Here is a 15,123-nt window from a genome sequence, read left to right on the forward strand (position 1 = left end):
TTATTGCTTTACCCAGAGTATCTGAGCACAAGAGCTGCTTGCTGCTATATATTCTGCTTCGGCTGTACTCAGAGCAACACACACTTGTTTCTTTAATTCCCATGAAACTAGTGCATTTCCGAGAATGTGACATGTTCCACTCGTGCTTTTCCTATCTGTTTTACATCCTGCATAATCCGCGTTAGAGTAACCAATTAAATTGCACATACTACCTTTAGGATACCATAAGCCAACATTTGTCGTTCCCTTGAGATACTTCATGATTCGTTTGACGGCGGTGAGATGTGATTCCTTTGGATTAGCTTGAAAACGAGCACAGAGACATACACTAAACATTATGTCAGGACGGCTTACCGTCAAATACAACAAGGAACCAATCATACCTCGATATTTGGTGATATCAATTGAAGTACCGGATTCGTCTTGATCAACATAAGTTCCGGATCCCATAGGGGTAGACATTTGCTTGCAACTATCCATGTCGAATCTTTTCAAGAGTTCTTTGCAATACTTGGATTGATTTATAAAGATACCATCGTCTAGTTGCTTGATTTGTAAGCCGAGAAAATAATTCATTTTACCCATCATGGACATCTCAAATTCTCCTTGCATCATTGAGGAGAATTCTTCACACATATCTTTGTTTATTGATCCGAATATGATATCATCAACGTATACTTGTACCAACAATGTGTTGTTCTTGATTCTTTTTATGAAGAGAGTTTTGTCAACCTTGCCTTTTTCAAAACCTTTTTCACAAAGAAAGTTGCTAAGTCAATCATACCAAGCCCTAGGCGCTTGTTTCAATCCATAAAGAGCCTTTCTTAGCTTGAAAACATGTGAGGGATTCTTGAAATCTTCAAAGCCCGGGGGTTGCTTTACGTAAACTTCTTCGTTGATGTAGCCATTAAGGAATGCGCTTTTGACATCCATTTGAAAAAGCTGAAAGTTTAGTGAGCAATCATAAGCAAGTAAAAGGCGTATAGCTTCTAACCTTGCTACCGGAGCGAATGTTTCTTCGAAATCAATTCCTTCTTCTTGGTTGTAGCCTTGTGCGACCAGCCTTGCTTTGTTATGAACAATGATACCATTTTCGTCAAGTTTGTTTTTGAATACCCATCGAGTTCCAATGATGTGTTTATTGCTAGGTCTCGAAACAAGTTCCCAAACTTGATTTCTTTCAAATTGATTGAGTTCTTCTTGCATAGCAATGATCCATTGGTCGTCTCCTAAGGCTTCATCAACTTTGGAAGGTTCAATTTGAGAGACAAAAGCCATGTTTAAGCAAGCATCCTTTAAATTCAATCTTGTTGAGACTCCTTGACTAATGTCACCAATAATCTTGTCGATTGGATGGTCTCTATGAGTTCTCCATTCTTTAGGTAGATCATTGATGTTTGCGTCTTGTGGATCTTGTTCTTCATGGTGTTCCGGTTGATTTTCATTACCGGATATGAAATCTATCTCTTGAGGAATATCTACTAAATCATCATCATTATCAACAATAATATCCTCCTTGGAGGGGTTAGTTTCATCAAATGATACATGCATAGATTCCTCAATAGTTAAAGTTCTTTTGTTATAAATCCTATAAGCTTTGCTAGAGAGAGAATAACCAAGAAATATACCTTCGGCGGATTTTTCATCGAACTTACCGAGATTATCTTTGTCATTATTGAGGACAAAGCATTTGCATCCGAAGATATGAAAGTAGGCTATGTTCGGTTTTCTTCCCTTGAAAAGTTCATAAGGAGTTTTCTTCAAGATAGGTTTAATATTGACTCGATTACTTACAAAGCATGCCGTGCTTACCACATCCGCCCAAAAGTATTTTGGAAGATTGGAGTCGCTAATGTCATACCCCAATTTTGTCCGGCCATTTGTGGTTTACCCATGAGATCTTTTTATTTCAAAGACCCATTTGCATAAATGTGTCCATAATCTAAAATGTGGTTTGAATCCTTTTACAATACTAACCCAAAACCTATTTTTTCTATTAGTAAGTATTAAGAGCCGCGTTATTATCACTATTTACTAGTCCATTTACACATCCCAAATATTTATACCAAGTTCTAAGTTCTTCATGGGTTCCCAAATTAAATTTTCATTTTTTAGAAACATGTGTGTCATTTTTTAAATTAAAACTTTCATATTTAGATTTTTTGTATTTAAAATAGAATTGTGTTGTTTTTTAAAGTCCCATATTTAGATTTTTGTATATAAAATAGAATTGTGTTGTTTTTAAATTAAAAGTCCCATATTTAGATTTTTGTATTTAAATTAGAAATTTGTTTTTAAAATTAAGTCATTATACTTAAATTAGAAATTTGTTGTTTTTAAAATTAAGTCATTATACTTAAATTAGAAGTTTGTTGTTTTTAAAATTAAGTCATTATACTTAAATTAAGAATTTGTTGTTTTTAAAATTAAGTCATTATACTTAATTTAGAAATATGTTGTTTTAAAAATTAAGTCATTTTACTTAAGTTAGAAATTTGTTGTTTTTAAAATTAAGTCATTATACTTAAGTTGGAAATTTGTTGTTTTTTAAAAAGTTGAAATTGATTAGCATAAATAAATATTGAGTTAAATTTTGAAAAGCTTAAAAGATAATTACATAATTAAAATTTAATTCAAAAAGTTCCAAATAATCCAAATACATTTTGTCTTTAAAAATTTTTATTAAACTAAATAATTACATTTTTTTGTCTAAGTGGAATTTGCTGCAAAAACAGGTTCCTAATTCTAAATAACCAAGACCAAAATCAATGGACTGGTCACTCCTTTGGACCTAGGCGCAAAAACATGTTTTCTTGAAGCTTGGAGCAGCCACTTTTCCATTCCATCAGGTCATCTCAGAGCTATAACATGCAGAGAAAAATAGCTTATTTAAAAAGCACTTTTTAAAAGCACTTAAAAAACTAAAAAATAACTAAACAAATTACTCAGTTTGAAACTTTACCCAACAGGTTAACTTGAACATCCAAAAAGGCATTGCAATAATAACTTAAAACAGAACAAATCCATAGAAATTAAATCCCACATAATCTGGGATGGGAAAATCGAAAAAGAAAGGAGTTTTTAAAAAACTGATAAAAATTCTTCATAAAAGGTTCATGAGGCGTTAAGAACATCATCACAGTAAGAGACCTTCTCAAAAAACAGAAACCAAAACAACAATAGAATACACATCGAGAGAGATCACAGTAAGAGAATTTTCAAAAGAAACTCTAAACACAACAACAAGAACAGCCATAAACGCAGCAAAAGCTATTTTTTAAAACCCAAAATCAAGAACAACATAAACGCAGCAAAGCTATTTTTTTTTCAAAACCCTAAAAAACGAAATAGAAGAAGGAGGCTTATCTGGAGACGGGAGGCATCATCGCCGGCAACTTCATCTTCTTCTCCTTCCAACAAACCGACCACTCACCCTCCACCACCACAACTCAACGATATCACCCTTCTTCACCTCCGATCAAATCCATTCTACCGGACCACCACCGTTCGTTTCTTCTTCCGCCGTTACAAACCCTTGCGTCCCCAATTTCCATCTCTTCCGGCGCAAAACCTAATCCAGATGCAGATCTTCGTCAAAACCCTGACGGGGAAAACCATCACCCTCGAGGTCGAGTCTTCCGACACCATCGATAATGTCAAAGCAAAGATCCAAGATAAGGAAGGAATCCCACCGGACCAACAGCGACTGATCTTCGCCGGCAAACAGCTAGAAGACGGCCGCACTCTTGCTGACTACAACATCCAGAAGGAATCCACACTCCATCTTGTTCTCCGTCTCCGTGGTGGAGCCGAGAAGCGTAAGAAGAAGACCTACACCAAGCCGAAGAAGATTAAGCACAAGCATAGGAAGGTGAAGCTAGTTGTTCTTCAGTTTTACAAGGTCGCTCATTCTGGGGAAATTTTGAAGGTACGATCTGAAGCTTTTGTTGTAAAACCTAATTATGTTGGTGAGGCTTGGGCCTTTGGCCCAAGCGATTTTGGCCTGCATGTACATTCCCTCAATGCTACTGCACCCCATCCGATTGGGCTCTGATATCCTTTGTTGAGCCCATTCTCAACTTCTTTGGGCTTATTTCTTTGTTTTTGGTTACTAGTTGATTAAGTTTAGTTAATGTAGGTTACTTAGCTTAATTAGATGATTAGGTATTAACTAGATTAAATTAGTTATGATTAGGATTAATTAGAAATAATTTTAGGATTAGAAATAGTATTAGAAATATTAGAAATAATTAGGAATTTAGGTTCATTAGAATTTTTTAGATTTAGGTTATAATTTTTTTGAAGAGTTGGATTTAGAAATATTAGAAATATTAAATTTAGTTTAGAAATAATTGTAGATTAATTAGAATTCTATTGTGATTTAGATTTATTTTAGAATTTTTAGTTTAATTTAGATTGATTTTAGAATTTAATCTTTGTTAATATTTTAGAATTTAATTAGATAATTTTTTATTTAGAAATAATTGTAGATTAATTATAATTATAAGGTGATTTGGAATCATTTTAGATTTTTTAATATAATTTAGAATGATTTTAGAATTTAATCTTTGAAAATATTTTAGAATTTAATTAGATCTTTTTTAGAAATAATTGTAGATTAATTAGAATTATAAGTTGATTTAGAATTATTTTAGAATTTTTAATTTAATTTAGAATGATTTTAAAATTTAATCTTTGTTAATATTTTAGAATTTAATTAGTTTTCTTTTTTTAGAAATGATTGTAAATTAATTAGAATTATAAGGTGATTTAGAATTGTTTTAGAATTTTAATTTAATTTAGAATGATTTTAGAATTTAATCTTTATTAGTATTTTAAAATTAATATTTTGGATAATAGTTTAGAATTGAGATTTTCGATTGTTTAATATTGTTTTGAGTTTTAATTTAATGATACTTTTGTTAATTGTTTAAACTTTAGTTATTTGTTTTAGATTTAACATTTTATTACAATTCTCTTGTTATTTCATGTTGATTTCAACTAAAACCTAACATTTAACGATTAACTCTAATTTTTTAATTTCCGCAATTAACATCTAATTCTTTTAAATCCCGCTTCTAATATTTATTTATTTTTGTGTATTTACTTTACTTCGCTTTATGCTATATCATTGTACATTCTTCATCTCATCTTAAAATGAACCTAAAAATAATAAAGACTTAAAAATACAAAAAGATTATAATTTTCATGCCATCAATTCAAACCAATTTTTAAAACAAATAGAACTTCTCGATTCAAAGTCGAGCCCATTTTAAATGCCTTTGTAAGTCGATCGCTTAAGCATCGCCATCAACCTCACATGGCTTACTCTTGGGCTTTCTTACAATAAGACCTATTCGGTTTTAATTAATAGATTAAATGGATTATTCACCAAATAAATTCAATTCATTCACAAGAATGCAAATTTTAAAACCTCGATCCGACATCGAAAGTTAAATTAGAATACTTAATCACATCTAAACAACACTTCATTTGAAAATGAAAAGGGGGATGGTTTTGAGTTTTCAACTCCTCTCCTCGATTATTTGAATATGAGTTTTCTTACTCGGTTAGTCAAATGGTCGTCATTTCTAATTCATTTAAGTACAAACAAATCAAATCCTTTTGTAATAATAAAACGAAAAGGGAGATGACTTTGAGTCTTCAATTTTTCTCCTCAATTATTTGAATACAAGTTCTCTTACTTGGTCAGTCAAATAATTGTCGTTCCTTTACAAACTTCCAAACCCGATTAAATCAAAATATTTTCACAATAAGCTAAATGAAAAGGGAGTTGACTTTGAGTTTTCAATTTCATTCTTCAATTGTTTGAATACGAGTTCTCTTACTCGGTCAGTCGAACAATTGTCATTTTTTATAAACATACAACTTAATCAAATCATTTTCATAACAAACTGTACGAAAAGGGAGATGGTCTTGAGTTTTCAATTCCTCTTCTCAAATACTTGGATATGAGTAGTCTTACTCAGTCACTCAAGTACTTGTCGTTTATTCTAAAAACATCAACCATACACAACCTTATTTTCATAAATATTCAGATGAAACAGAAAACGGTCTAGAGTCTTCTATTCTCTTTCCCGATTATTAGGATACGAGTTGTCTTACTCGATTATCCGAGTATTCGTCATCCTTTCAAAACACCTTAATTATTATCCAATCCTTTCTATAATTAAGGATGAAAAATAAGGTGGTCTAGAGTCTTCTATTCCCTTTCCCGATTGTTAGGATACGAGTTGTCTTACTCGACTATCCAAGTAATTATCATCCAACCAAAAACATCTCAACCAAACAAAACATCCAACATATTAATCCAACTTGTCACTTCCGTATGACCAAAACTCTTTTCTAAAAGAACACCATTTAATCCTTTCTAATGCGGATAACAAACCAATGCTTAAGCCTCCGCCGATAGTAGACAAGCCAACGTTTAGCCTTTAGGATGCGATCTAAACAGTTGTTCATTAAAAAACACCAACTAACCGTAGTTTCCCGAACTACGAATACTCTGATTTCCTTATTATACCATAAGGATACGTAGGCAGGATATTGCTGTATCTTCGCGAGCACACTAATAAAAAACCTCCCCTTTCCCTTTCTGAGGTTCTCATCCATTTCTATTTTTAATAATTTTATAACCCAAAGATAACAAACAAACATAAATTAACACTCGAAACGCACATTAGAACTAAAAGGTTCCCGTTGAGTACAACGGACGTAAAGGGGTGCTAATACCTTCCCCTTACGTAATCATTCCCGAACCCGAATATGGTTGCGACGACCATCATTCCATTTCCTAAAGGTTTTATCGATATTTTCCTATTCCTTCATTGGGATAAATAAAGTTCGGTGGCGACTATGTTCGAACATAAATTCTTTCCGCGACCATCGCGAGGAATCGTATTTTTCGAGATGCGATAGATGGCGACTCTGTTGGGGATTAGCTCCAAGCAAAAGAGAATGAAGCCTAATTTAGTTCAGTTTTTGTATTGTGTGTTAATCTTGTTTGTTTATCTATTATTTTTTTTTATTCTGCTATTATTATTCTGTCATAATTATTATATTGTGATTTATTGACTATGTCTTATTTGGGGTTCTCTGGTTGGTGATACTTTGTGAGATAGGCTCTCCACCCGAGTCTGAGAAAAACCATAAGATTAAGTTGGTGGTTGCGTAATAGGCACCCACAAGGAGTCTTCCTTGTTGGGAAGAAACGAAGACCCCGCCTAGAGGAGATTCTCTTGAGATATTATTGCCCGACGAGTCTTCGTCACGACGATAGTATTCTCAAGTTGGATCATTGACTCTAGGGACCTTTTAACCCACTATATCCGGCGGTTATGTAGTATTAACCTACGAAGTTTCAGACTTGTTGGGTTAATACGAAAGCCCCAAGTAGATGAGATCCCTTGGACGTATTACTATCTTACAGTAATATTTCCAACCTCGATCTATGACTCTGAGAACCTTGTTAGAACCCTGGACTCGAGAGTCGTGTAGTAGAATCCTCATGGAGTTTTCCTTGTTTGGATAATACAAAGACCTCACCTAGACGAGATCTTCTTAAGGATATTATTGTCCGACGAGTCTTCGTCACGGCAGTGACGTTCTCAAGAAATATCTGTGACTCTAAGAACCTACCAACTGTAGAGCCTACCCCTGGGGTTACATTAACCAGAGATACCCGTCATTCACCCGTTATTCTGATCTATCTAAAAACACTTTGAACCTATGATCCTGAACATGTCACTACATTCATACACATATCATTGCATTTGCATTCATCATCATACATTTCATATCATTTTTCACAAAAAAAAAATACAAAAAAACTCATCCATCCTTCGTCCATAACCTGCAATTGATTTCCTGACACTTATATCAGACTTAAAGTAGTTCTTGAAAAACCATGGATCCATTGGAGCAAAATCACATTGCGTTAAGAGGAGATGTTGACTCGATGAAAAACCAGATAGACCAACTTGTGGAGGCTATGATAACTTTAGAAAAGAGGGAGGATAACATTCAGCAGACTGCAGTCGTAGAGAATGTTATTCCAGCTCTAGTAAATGGTCCTACCCTACCTCAGCTTGTGCGAACCCCAGTTAATAACTCTATTGTACAAGAACGTCATGTTGTTCAGGATCCCTCACGTCACGATGCTGTTGAGTATCACAGTTTTGCATTCTCCGTGCCAGATTCCCATGGAACAAGCCTAGTGGTTAATGATGAACAACCACAAGATGATGAGATTGCTAAAAGATGTTGTGTGCTAGAGAAAAGACTCAATGCCATAGAAGGACAAGATACTCTTGAACTGAATGCTTTAGACATGTGTTTGGTACCTGGCCTGGTTATACCCGCAAAATTCAAAGCACCAGAATTTGAGAAGTACAAAGGGGATGGCTGTCCAAAGCACCATTTGGTGATGTTTTGTCGAAAAATGACCTCTCATGCCCACAATGATAAGTTGATGATTCACTGGTTCCAGGAAAGTTTGACTAGGGCATCATTAAGTTGAGACATGAAGTTAGAAAGGAATCATGTTCAATCATGGTTGGACCTAGCTAACGCATTCTTGAAGCAATACAAATATAATATGGACATAGCACCCAACCGCATGCAGCTAAGAGCCTTATCTCAGGAAGACAATGAATCCTTCAGAGGGTATGCCCAAAGATGGAGAGAGTTAGCGGCTTGCATTGAGCCACCACTCTTAGACAAAGAATTGATGGAATTATTCAGGGACACCCTGCAAAGTCCATACTTCGAAAGGATGATTAGCAGCACAGCATCAAACTTCGCTAACTTAGTGACAATTGGAGAACGCGTCGAGAGTGCCCTAAAAAGTGGAAGAATCCAAGGTGCCTCGAGCAACCAAGCTAGCGAGACAGAATCCCTCAGCGATTCCCAAAAGGAAGAGGATGATGAAATAAATGCAGTCATGGCAAATGTTGGGTATTCTCACGATGCACCAACCATACCTTATGGTTCTTCACCTTCTCAGCAATCACCATTTCCAACACCACGTTATCCTTATAGGCAACCGGAAAGGCCTAGAGCACCATTCAAGGAACCATGGGTTGTTCCTCATACAAATCAAAGATCTCGTGGTCAAGGATATCGGAATCAGCATCTGAACCAGCATAGGCCTCGAAACAATCTGGAAAGAAGGAATGCTCCTCTCAATCCAATCCCTATGTCATACAGTCAACTTTTGCCATGTCTGATTCAAAGCTCGCTAGTGGAGCCCAAGTCTCTCAGGCCATTGTCAGAACCATACCCACCTGGATATGATCCTGATGTGCAATGTGGATATCATGCTGGAACAATAGGGATTCAACTGAAGATTGCAATGCTTTCAAGGCTAAAGTGCAACAATTTATCGACAAAAGGTACATATCCTTTGAAGAAGGAAGCCTGTTGGTGCATGTTAACTCTCGTCAGAATGAGTTCAAAGATTTCATAGAGTATCTTCTAATGCCATTAGTTCAGACAGGAAGACATCCTCAACATTGGCAATCGTTGGACTGATTTGTTTCTATTTTTGCATTTGTAGTTTCTTTGTTGTTAAAAGTTGCTTGTGTTTAAACGTTGTTTGTTTTTAATGGTAATATTGATGAAGTAATGATGCATGTTTTGAATTAATCATCTCGCATTCACTCATTTTTCTTCTCTTATATCAAAAACAAAAATACATCAGTATTTCTCCCATTCACTTTTCTTTATCATAACTTTTGTTTTAGCAAAGATTTGAGGGAGGATGATGAAAACAAAATACCCATAATTGCTTACTGTATGCTTTCGGATAAAATCCTACTGATGACGTACAAGCATTGTTTCAAATCCCCAAACACTGGAGAGATAAGGAGTTAATCCCTAGTCAACCACTTTGAGCCTAGAAGTAGGAGTTTTTTTCGGATCTAAAAAACCTTACATTAAACCTGGGGCAGGGTAGTGTTCAGTTAATCTGACTACACATTCAAATTACAAGATGAAATATCCAGTATGTGGATCAACTACATGCCATTCTTCGCACACATCCTGAAGTGTCGAAGGAACCTTGAAAAATCAAAAAGTTATGACGGTTGTTCTTCAATGACCAATGACTTGGCAGTCACATTCTAAAAAAGGGAATCAATAAAAAAGCCCGCTAAGTCGAACACCCAAAGATACGACTTAGGCAAAAATAGGGGCAATCCCGATGGACTAAAGCTTCAAAAAGCGGTCCATGCAAAAGTTAGGGATCAAAACAAAAATCAAAAAGAGGTCACGAAAACCCTCAACAGAATAAGACTCAGTGACCACCATATCAAGAATCAAAGGGTCACCGACATCCAGAAAATGAAATAAGGTGACTTCCATTTCAAGAGACCTTGAATCATCATCTTTATCCTTACACCTGCAAACTCTCTTAAAAGTTGAATGTGTATGGTGAATTAACTGAGCGTAGATCGGAGATCATCATGAAGAAGGGGTGGGTTAAAATAAACTTTGAGCCTTATATCCTTTTGTTCCAATAACCATGAACCAATCCACGTTACAACCCTCAAAAGACCTAATTGAGGTAGGGTTATTTCCGAAAGCATATTATAGCAAAGTTGCGTAAACTGACTCCTAAAGATTTGCTAATATTCAATATCAATGTCATTATTCTCGTTGTGTCTTTCACACTTTAAATTGCTAAAGCAGCATTACATTTGGACTCATGGTCCACTCGTCACACATTATCACGTCATTCAAATAAATTCTTTTCAAAACTTGCATGAGCATCGCATTAAAATTACCATTTCTGAGCAAACAATTTTAACTGCAAGTCAGTACTTGATGTCAAGGAAATTCCAACAATAAGGAACAATCAAAGGAACTTGGACATTCGTTGGTGCTAATCCGAATCAAGACTACCTCACAACCTATGAATCAGAGGCATGCCACCTAAACATCAGTTGGTCATAGGAAGAATACTCCAAGAATTGGTCAGCTTGAAACAGTCCCCTATTGTCATACGGTGAACTGACTTTGGTGTGTTTTTGCTTTGGAAAGCAAATGTCGCGGTTAGCAAGAGTCGCCACCGACTTTTCTTTTATCCAATAAGGAAAGGCGGAAAAGAACAGGAAAGATCTTAATTAGATTTTGGGTTCGGGAGGTACATTATACAAAGGGAAGGTGTTAGCACCCTTTGTATCCATGGTTATCCATGGGCTCTTAATTGCTTGATCACTTATGTTTGTCTGAAGAAAGTGTTTGCGAATTGCTAAAAATGTTTTGAAAAGAGAGTTTAACCTTGTAATGATTCTTGTACGAATGTATACAAAGTGTTTATCTCGTTTAATTTTGAAAACTGTTTAGAAAAATATAACTTGGCAATGATTCTAGTATGAATGTATACCAAGTGGTGATTTTCTAGTAGATGTTTTGCAAAGTGTGATGTATGAAAAATGTTTTAGGTTGTGAGCCAGCAATTAAGAGTTATACCTACCCAAGGTCTTTATGGGCATTTCCTATCCTTATGAGGGTAAAACTGTCCTTACTATTGAGAAGTAAGTAGTCTTATCCCTTTGGATGTAAAGGGACATCGTAGGGTCATCGTTTGGTCATTGAAGGCAACATTTGTAAGGATACCTTAGCGTTTGAAGGGACGATCATCATTTAACCGTAGGCTACACCGAAGGGTCATCGAGGGACAAAATCATATATTCGAAGGCAACATCCGAGGGACTGTGATTTATTTTATAGGGACATGATGATTTAATCGAAGGGTCTTTGCTAAGTGTATCCCCACATTCGCGGGACATGACCGTAATACCGTAATATCGCAAGGCAACAAGGAGAGGTCCAAGATCACATATTCAAAGGCAATATTTTATAATCAATTAGGTAGTTGTAATCAATTAGGTAATTAGGATGAATCTCCACATTAAAATCAATTAAATAATTAGGATGAATCTCCACATTAAAATCAATTAAATAATTAGGATGAATCTCCACATTAAAATCAATTAAATAATTAGGATGAATCTCTACAAGGGTATCTCACAAATAAAGTGGAATACCTAATAGGCTACCTTCTCTGGGAGTATGTGGACCCTTACAAAACTCAGCAAACAGGTCAGAATACCAAATCAGGGTGCAATCGAGAATTGCACCAAACAAAAGGAACACAGGTAGGACAAGATAGAATAGAACAGAAAAATCATAGAATAAAACAGATCCGATAAGCATAGAACAAAACAGAAAAATCAGCAACTGTCACGTTCGCTGCTGCCTCGCCTAGCGAAGGCTTAGCGAACTCTCGCTACATGCTCGCTTAGCGATGTGCTAGCGAGCGACTGCGGGTTTCGAATTTCAGACAGTACGATTTCAGCGAACTTCACACCCTATGGCATCCATTACAGAGATTATATGGTTAAACATTCAAGATATCCATGCATACTTAAATCCACATGCAAAACTTAATATATTTTCATGGATTCAATCATAAGGCCACATGTAAATTAAGAGTATAAAGCAGTAATGATAATGCAAACCTGTTTGCAATTGAATTGCAACCTTGAATTGGCAAGTCGAATTGAGTTGGGCGGAGGTAACCTTGGTGCAGATGAGTTTCCTTCAGGGTTTCCTTTAGGGTTGCTCTGAATTCTCTAGGTTAGCCTCCAGGGTTTGATGTGACTTTTCTCTATCTCCCGTTTTCGTTCTGTTTTCGTCTTCCTTTCGTTCCCCTTTTTCTGACTGAAGTTGTGGTATTTATAATGCTCTTTTTATGACCTAATGGGCTCAGAATGAAGCCCAGAATTTTCTGGTATTCACAAGCTTCGCCAGGCGAGTGGCGTAGCGAAGGGTTCGCTAGGCGAAGGAATTGCTCGCCTAGCGAGCAAACCAGTTTAGGTCATTTTTTGGATTTTGTCATCTGTGTGCTGGGTCCTTGTTCTTTTAAGATCAATGCCCTGAAAAATAAGTTGGAGTGCCTTAGAAATGCCTTGTAATATTAACGAGCAAATTTTGGGGTATGACAGCTGCCCCTGTTCAATATTCTTGAACCGAGAGAGTTAGAATGGTATGTACGCGATTCGCGGTCTGGAGGTGGAAGATTATTGAACACTAGAATGCCCCAAAAATTTGCATTTGTTAATCAGAAGTTATTCCTGATGGAGATGGGCTTAAAGATGCCATCCAGGAAGTTTGATGATGAAAGATCAGAATGGGCCATACACTGCCGGGGATAAAGGATCAGAATGGATCATACACTAGATCGTATCTGAATCGCAGAATGAGTTATTCATTAGGCGGGTGACTTCGTTGGGGAAGAAAGATCAGAATGGATCGTACGCTAGATCGTATCTGAGTTGCAAAATGAGCCGTACGTTAGGCTGTATCTGAAAAAAGGGGTCAGAATGGATCGTACGTTAGATCGCATCTGAGTTGAAGATCCAAATGGGTCGTACGTTAGACCGTATTGGAGTTGCAGAATGAGTCGTACGTTAGGCTGTATCTGAAGAAGAAAGTAGTCGTACGCTAGACTACACCCCGGAATGTACCGTACACTAGGCAGTATCTGAGGATTTGAAGATCCAAATGGGTCGTACGCTAGACCGTATTGGAGTTGCAGAATGAGCCGTACGTTAGGCTGTATCTGAAGAAGAAAGTAGTCGTACGCTAGACTACACCCCGGAATGTACCGTACGCTAGGCAGTATCTGAGGGTTTGAAGATCCAAATGGGTCGTACGCTAGACCGTATTGGAGTTGCAGACTGAGCCGTACGTTAGGCTGTATCTGAAGAAGAAAGTAGTCGTACGCTAGACTACACCCCGGAATGTACCGTACGCTAGGCAGTATCTAAGGATTTGAAGATCCAAATGGGTCGTACGCTAGACCGTATTGGAGTAGTTGAAGAAGTCATATGTTGGGCTGAATCAGAATGAACCGTACGTTAGGTTGTATCTGATAATATTTGTTGTATTTGCAGTAAATGTCTGGGATGGGCTTAAAGATGCCATCATTAGGAAGATGCCAGAATGCTTGCCAGAATGAATGTTCATATGGAGTATATCTGAAAGCTGTATTTGAATCTTGAATGTAATTGATAAGGATGTCCATCCGAATGGATCTTTACTCTGACGGTATCAGAAGGATAATTAACCTGAAAAACAAAGTTAGCTTTATGCCATGTCATGATGCATGAGATGTTTTATGCTTCTGAAAATAAATGCGAACAATGTATGCATGTATATGATGCGAAATGATGCATGAATGAATTATGCATCTGGAAATTTCTGCCAGGGGAAAATAAATCCCAATATTCTGGTTGGAGATATTTGTATTGACGACCCTTTCTTAGCTGGGGACACTTGATTTCAGTCTGGTGGTAAAGATATTTGACAGAGCCTGGCTGGGGATGGAAGAGATGACCAGTCGGTCTGGTGATGCCGACCTCTTCTGGGAAATAGCTGGTTTTTGTTGGGGAATAAAATTAGCAACCGGATTCGTTGGAAAGCATGATTAGACCTTCTCCTCGATCCTGAAGTCTTTTAGTAATTGCTATTGCATGTATTTTTGGTAAGCATCTATCATGTTCAAACGCATATATTAATTCAACCTAAATCAATGGACATTTACGCAAACAAAACAGAGGAAGTAAAACAACAACATTTTTTTGGGAATAAAATTGTATTGATTTTGAAAGAGGGCTTATAAACAGGCCATTTGTGTACAAGGAGACATAAATCCTAGTAAGAGGAAATCGTCAAGAAACAAAGAGAAAGCTATGCAGAAAAAGTCCTATTGATTTTAATTCCACTACTGTCATTATGTCTTCAAGCATCTCATCTCCTACTGTCGGATAGAAGTGATTGGCTTGTTTAGTTCCTTTGACTTGGGGGAAGCTGACTGAGAACGGGACATAGTCATACGCTTTAATCCCTAATTTTTGCCTGGACCGCCTTTTCAGGTTTTCAGTCCACCAGGATACCCTTTTTTGCCCAAGCCGCCTTTTCAGGTTTTCGACTTGCCGGGTGTACATTTTTATATGTTTATCCCTAATTTTTGCTCGAACCCTTTTGGTTCGCCGGGGTGCCCTTACTTTTGCCTAGATACGTCGACCTAGCGGG

At 36.5% G+C, this 15,123-nt stretch overlaps 2 protein-coding genes across 2 annotated transcripts; one reads left to right on the plus strand and one right to left on the minus strand.

Annotated features, from left to right (window-relative positions):
• LOC127082534 (secreted RxLR effector protein 161-like) lies at window positions 1-480 on the minus strand. Its single transcript, XM_051022773.1, has one exon. It carries the CDS (start codon window positions 478-480, stop codon window positions 1-3), a length of 480 nt encoding a protein of 159 aa, XP_050878730.1.
• Window positions 481-3,252: 2,772 nt separating this feature from the next.
• Window positions 3,253-4,054, plus strand: LOC127082535 (ubiquitin-40S ribosomal protein S27a). The gene has a single exon (XM_051022775.1). It carries the CDS (start codon window positions 3,581-3,583, stop codon window positions 4,052-4,054), a length of 474 nt encoding a protein of 157 aa, XP_050878732.1. The 5' UTR covers window positions 3,253-3,580.
• The last annotated feature ends 11,069 nt before the right edge of the window (window positions 4,055-15,123 follow it).

The sequence above is a fragment of the Lathyrus oleraceus genome, chromosome 5 (genome assembly GCF_024323335.1).
Source record: "Lathyrus oleraceus cultivar Zhongwan6 chromosome 5, CAAS_Psat_ZW6_1.0, whole genome shotgun sequence".
Classification (NCBI taxonomy): domain Eukaryota; kingdom Viridiplantae; phylum Streptophyta; class Magnoliopsida; order Fabales; family Fabaceae; genus Lathyrus; species Lathyrus oleraceus.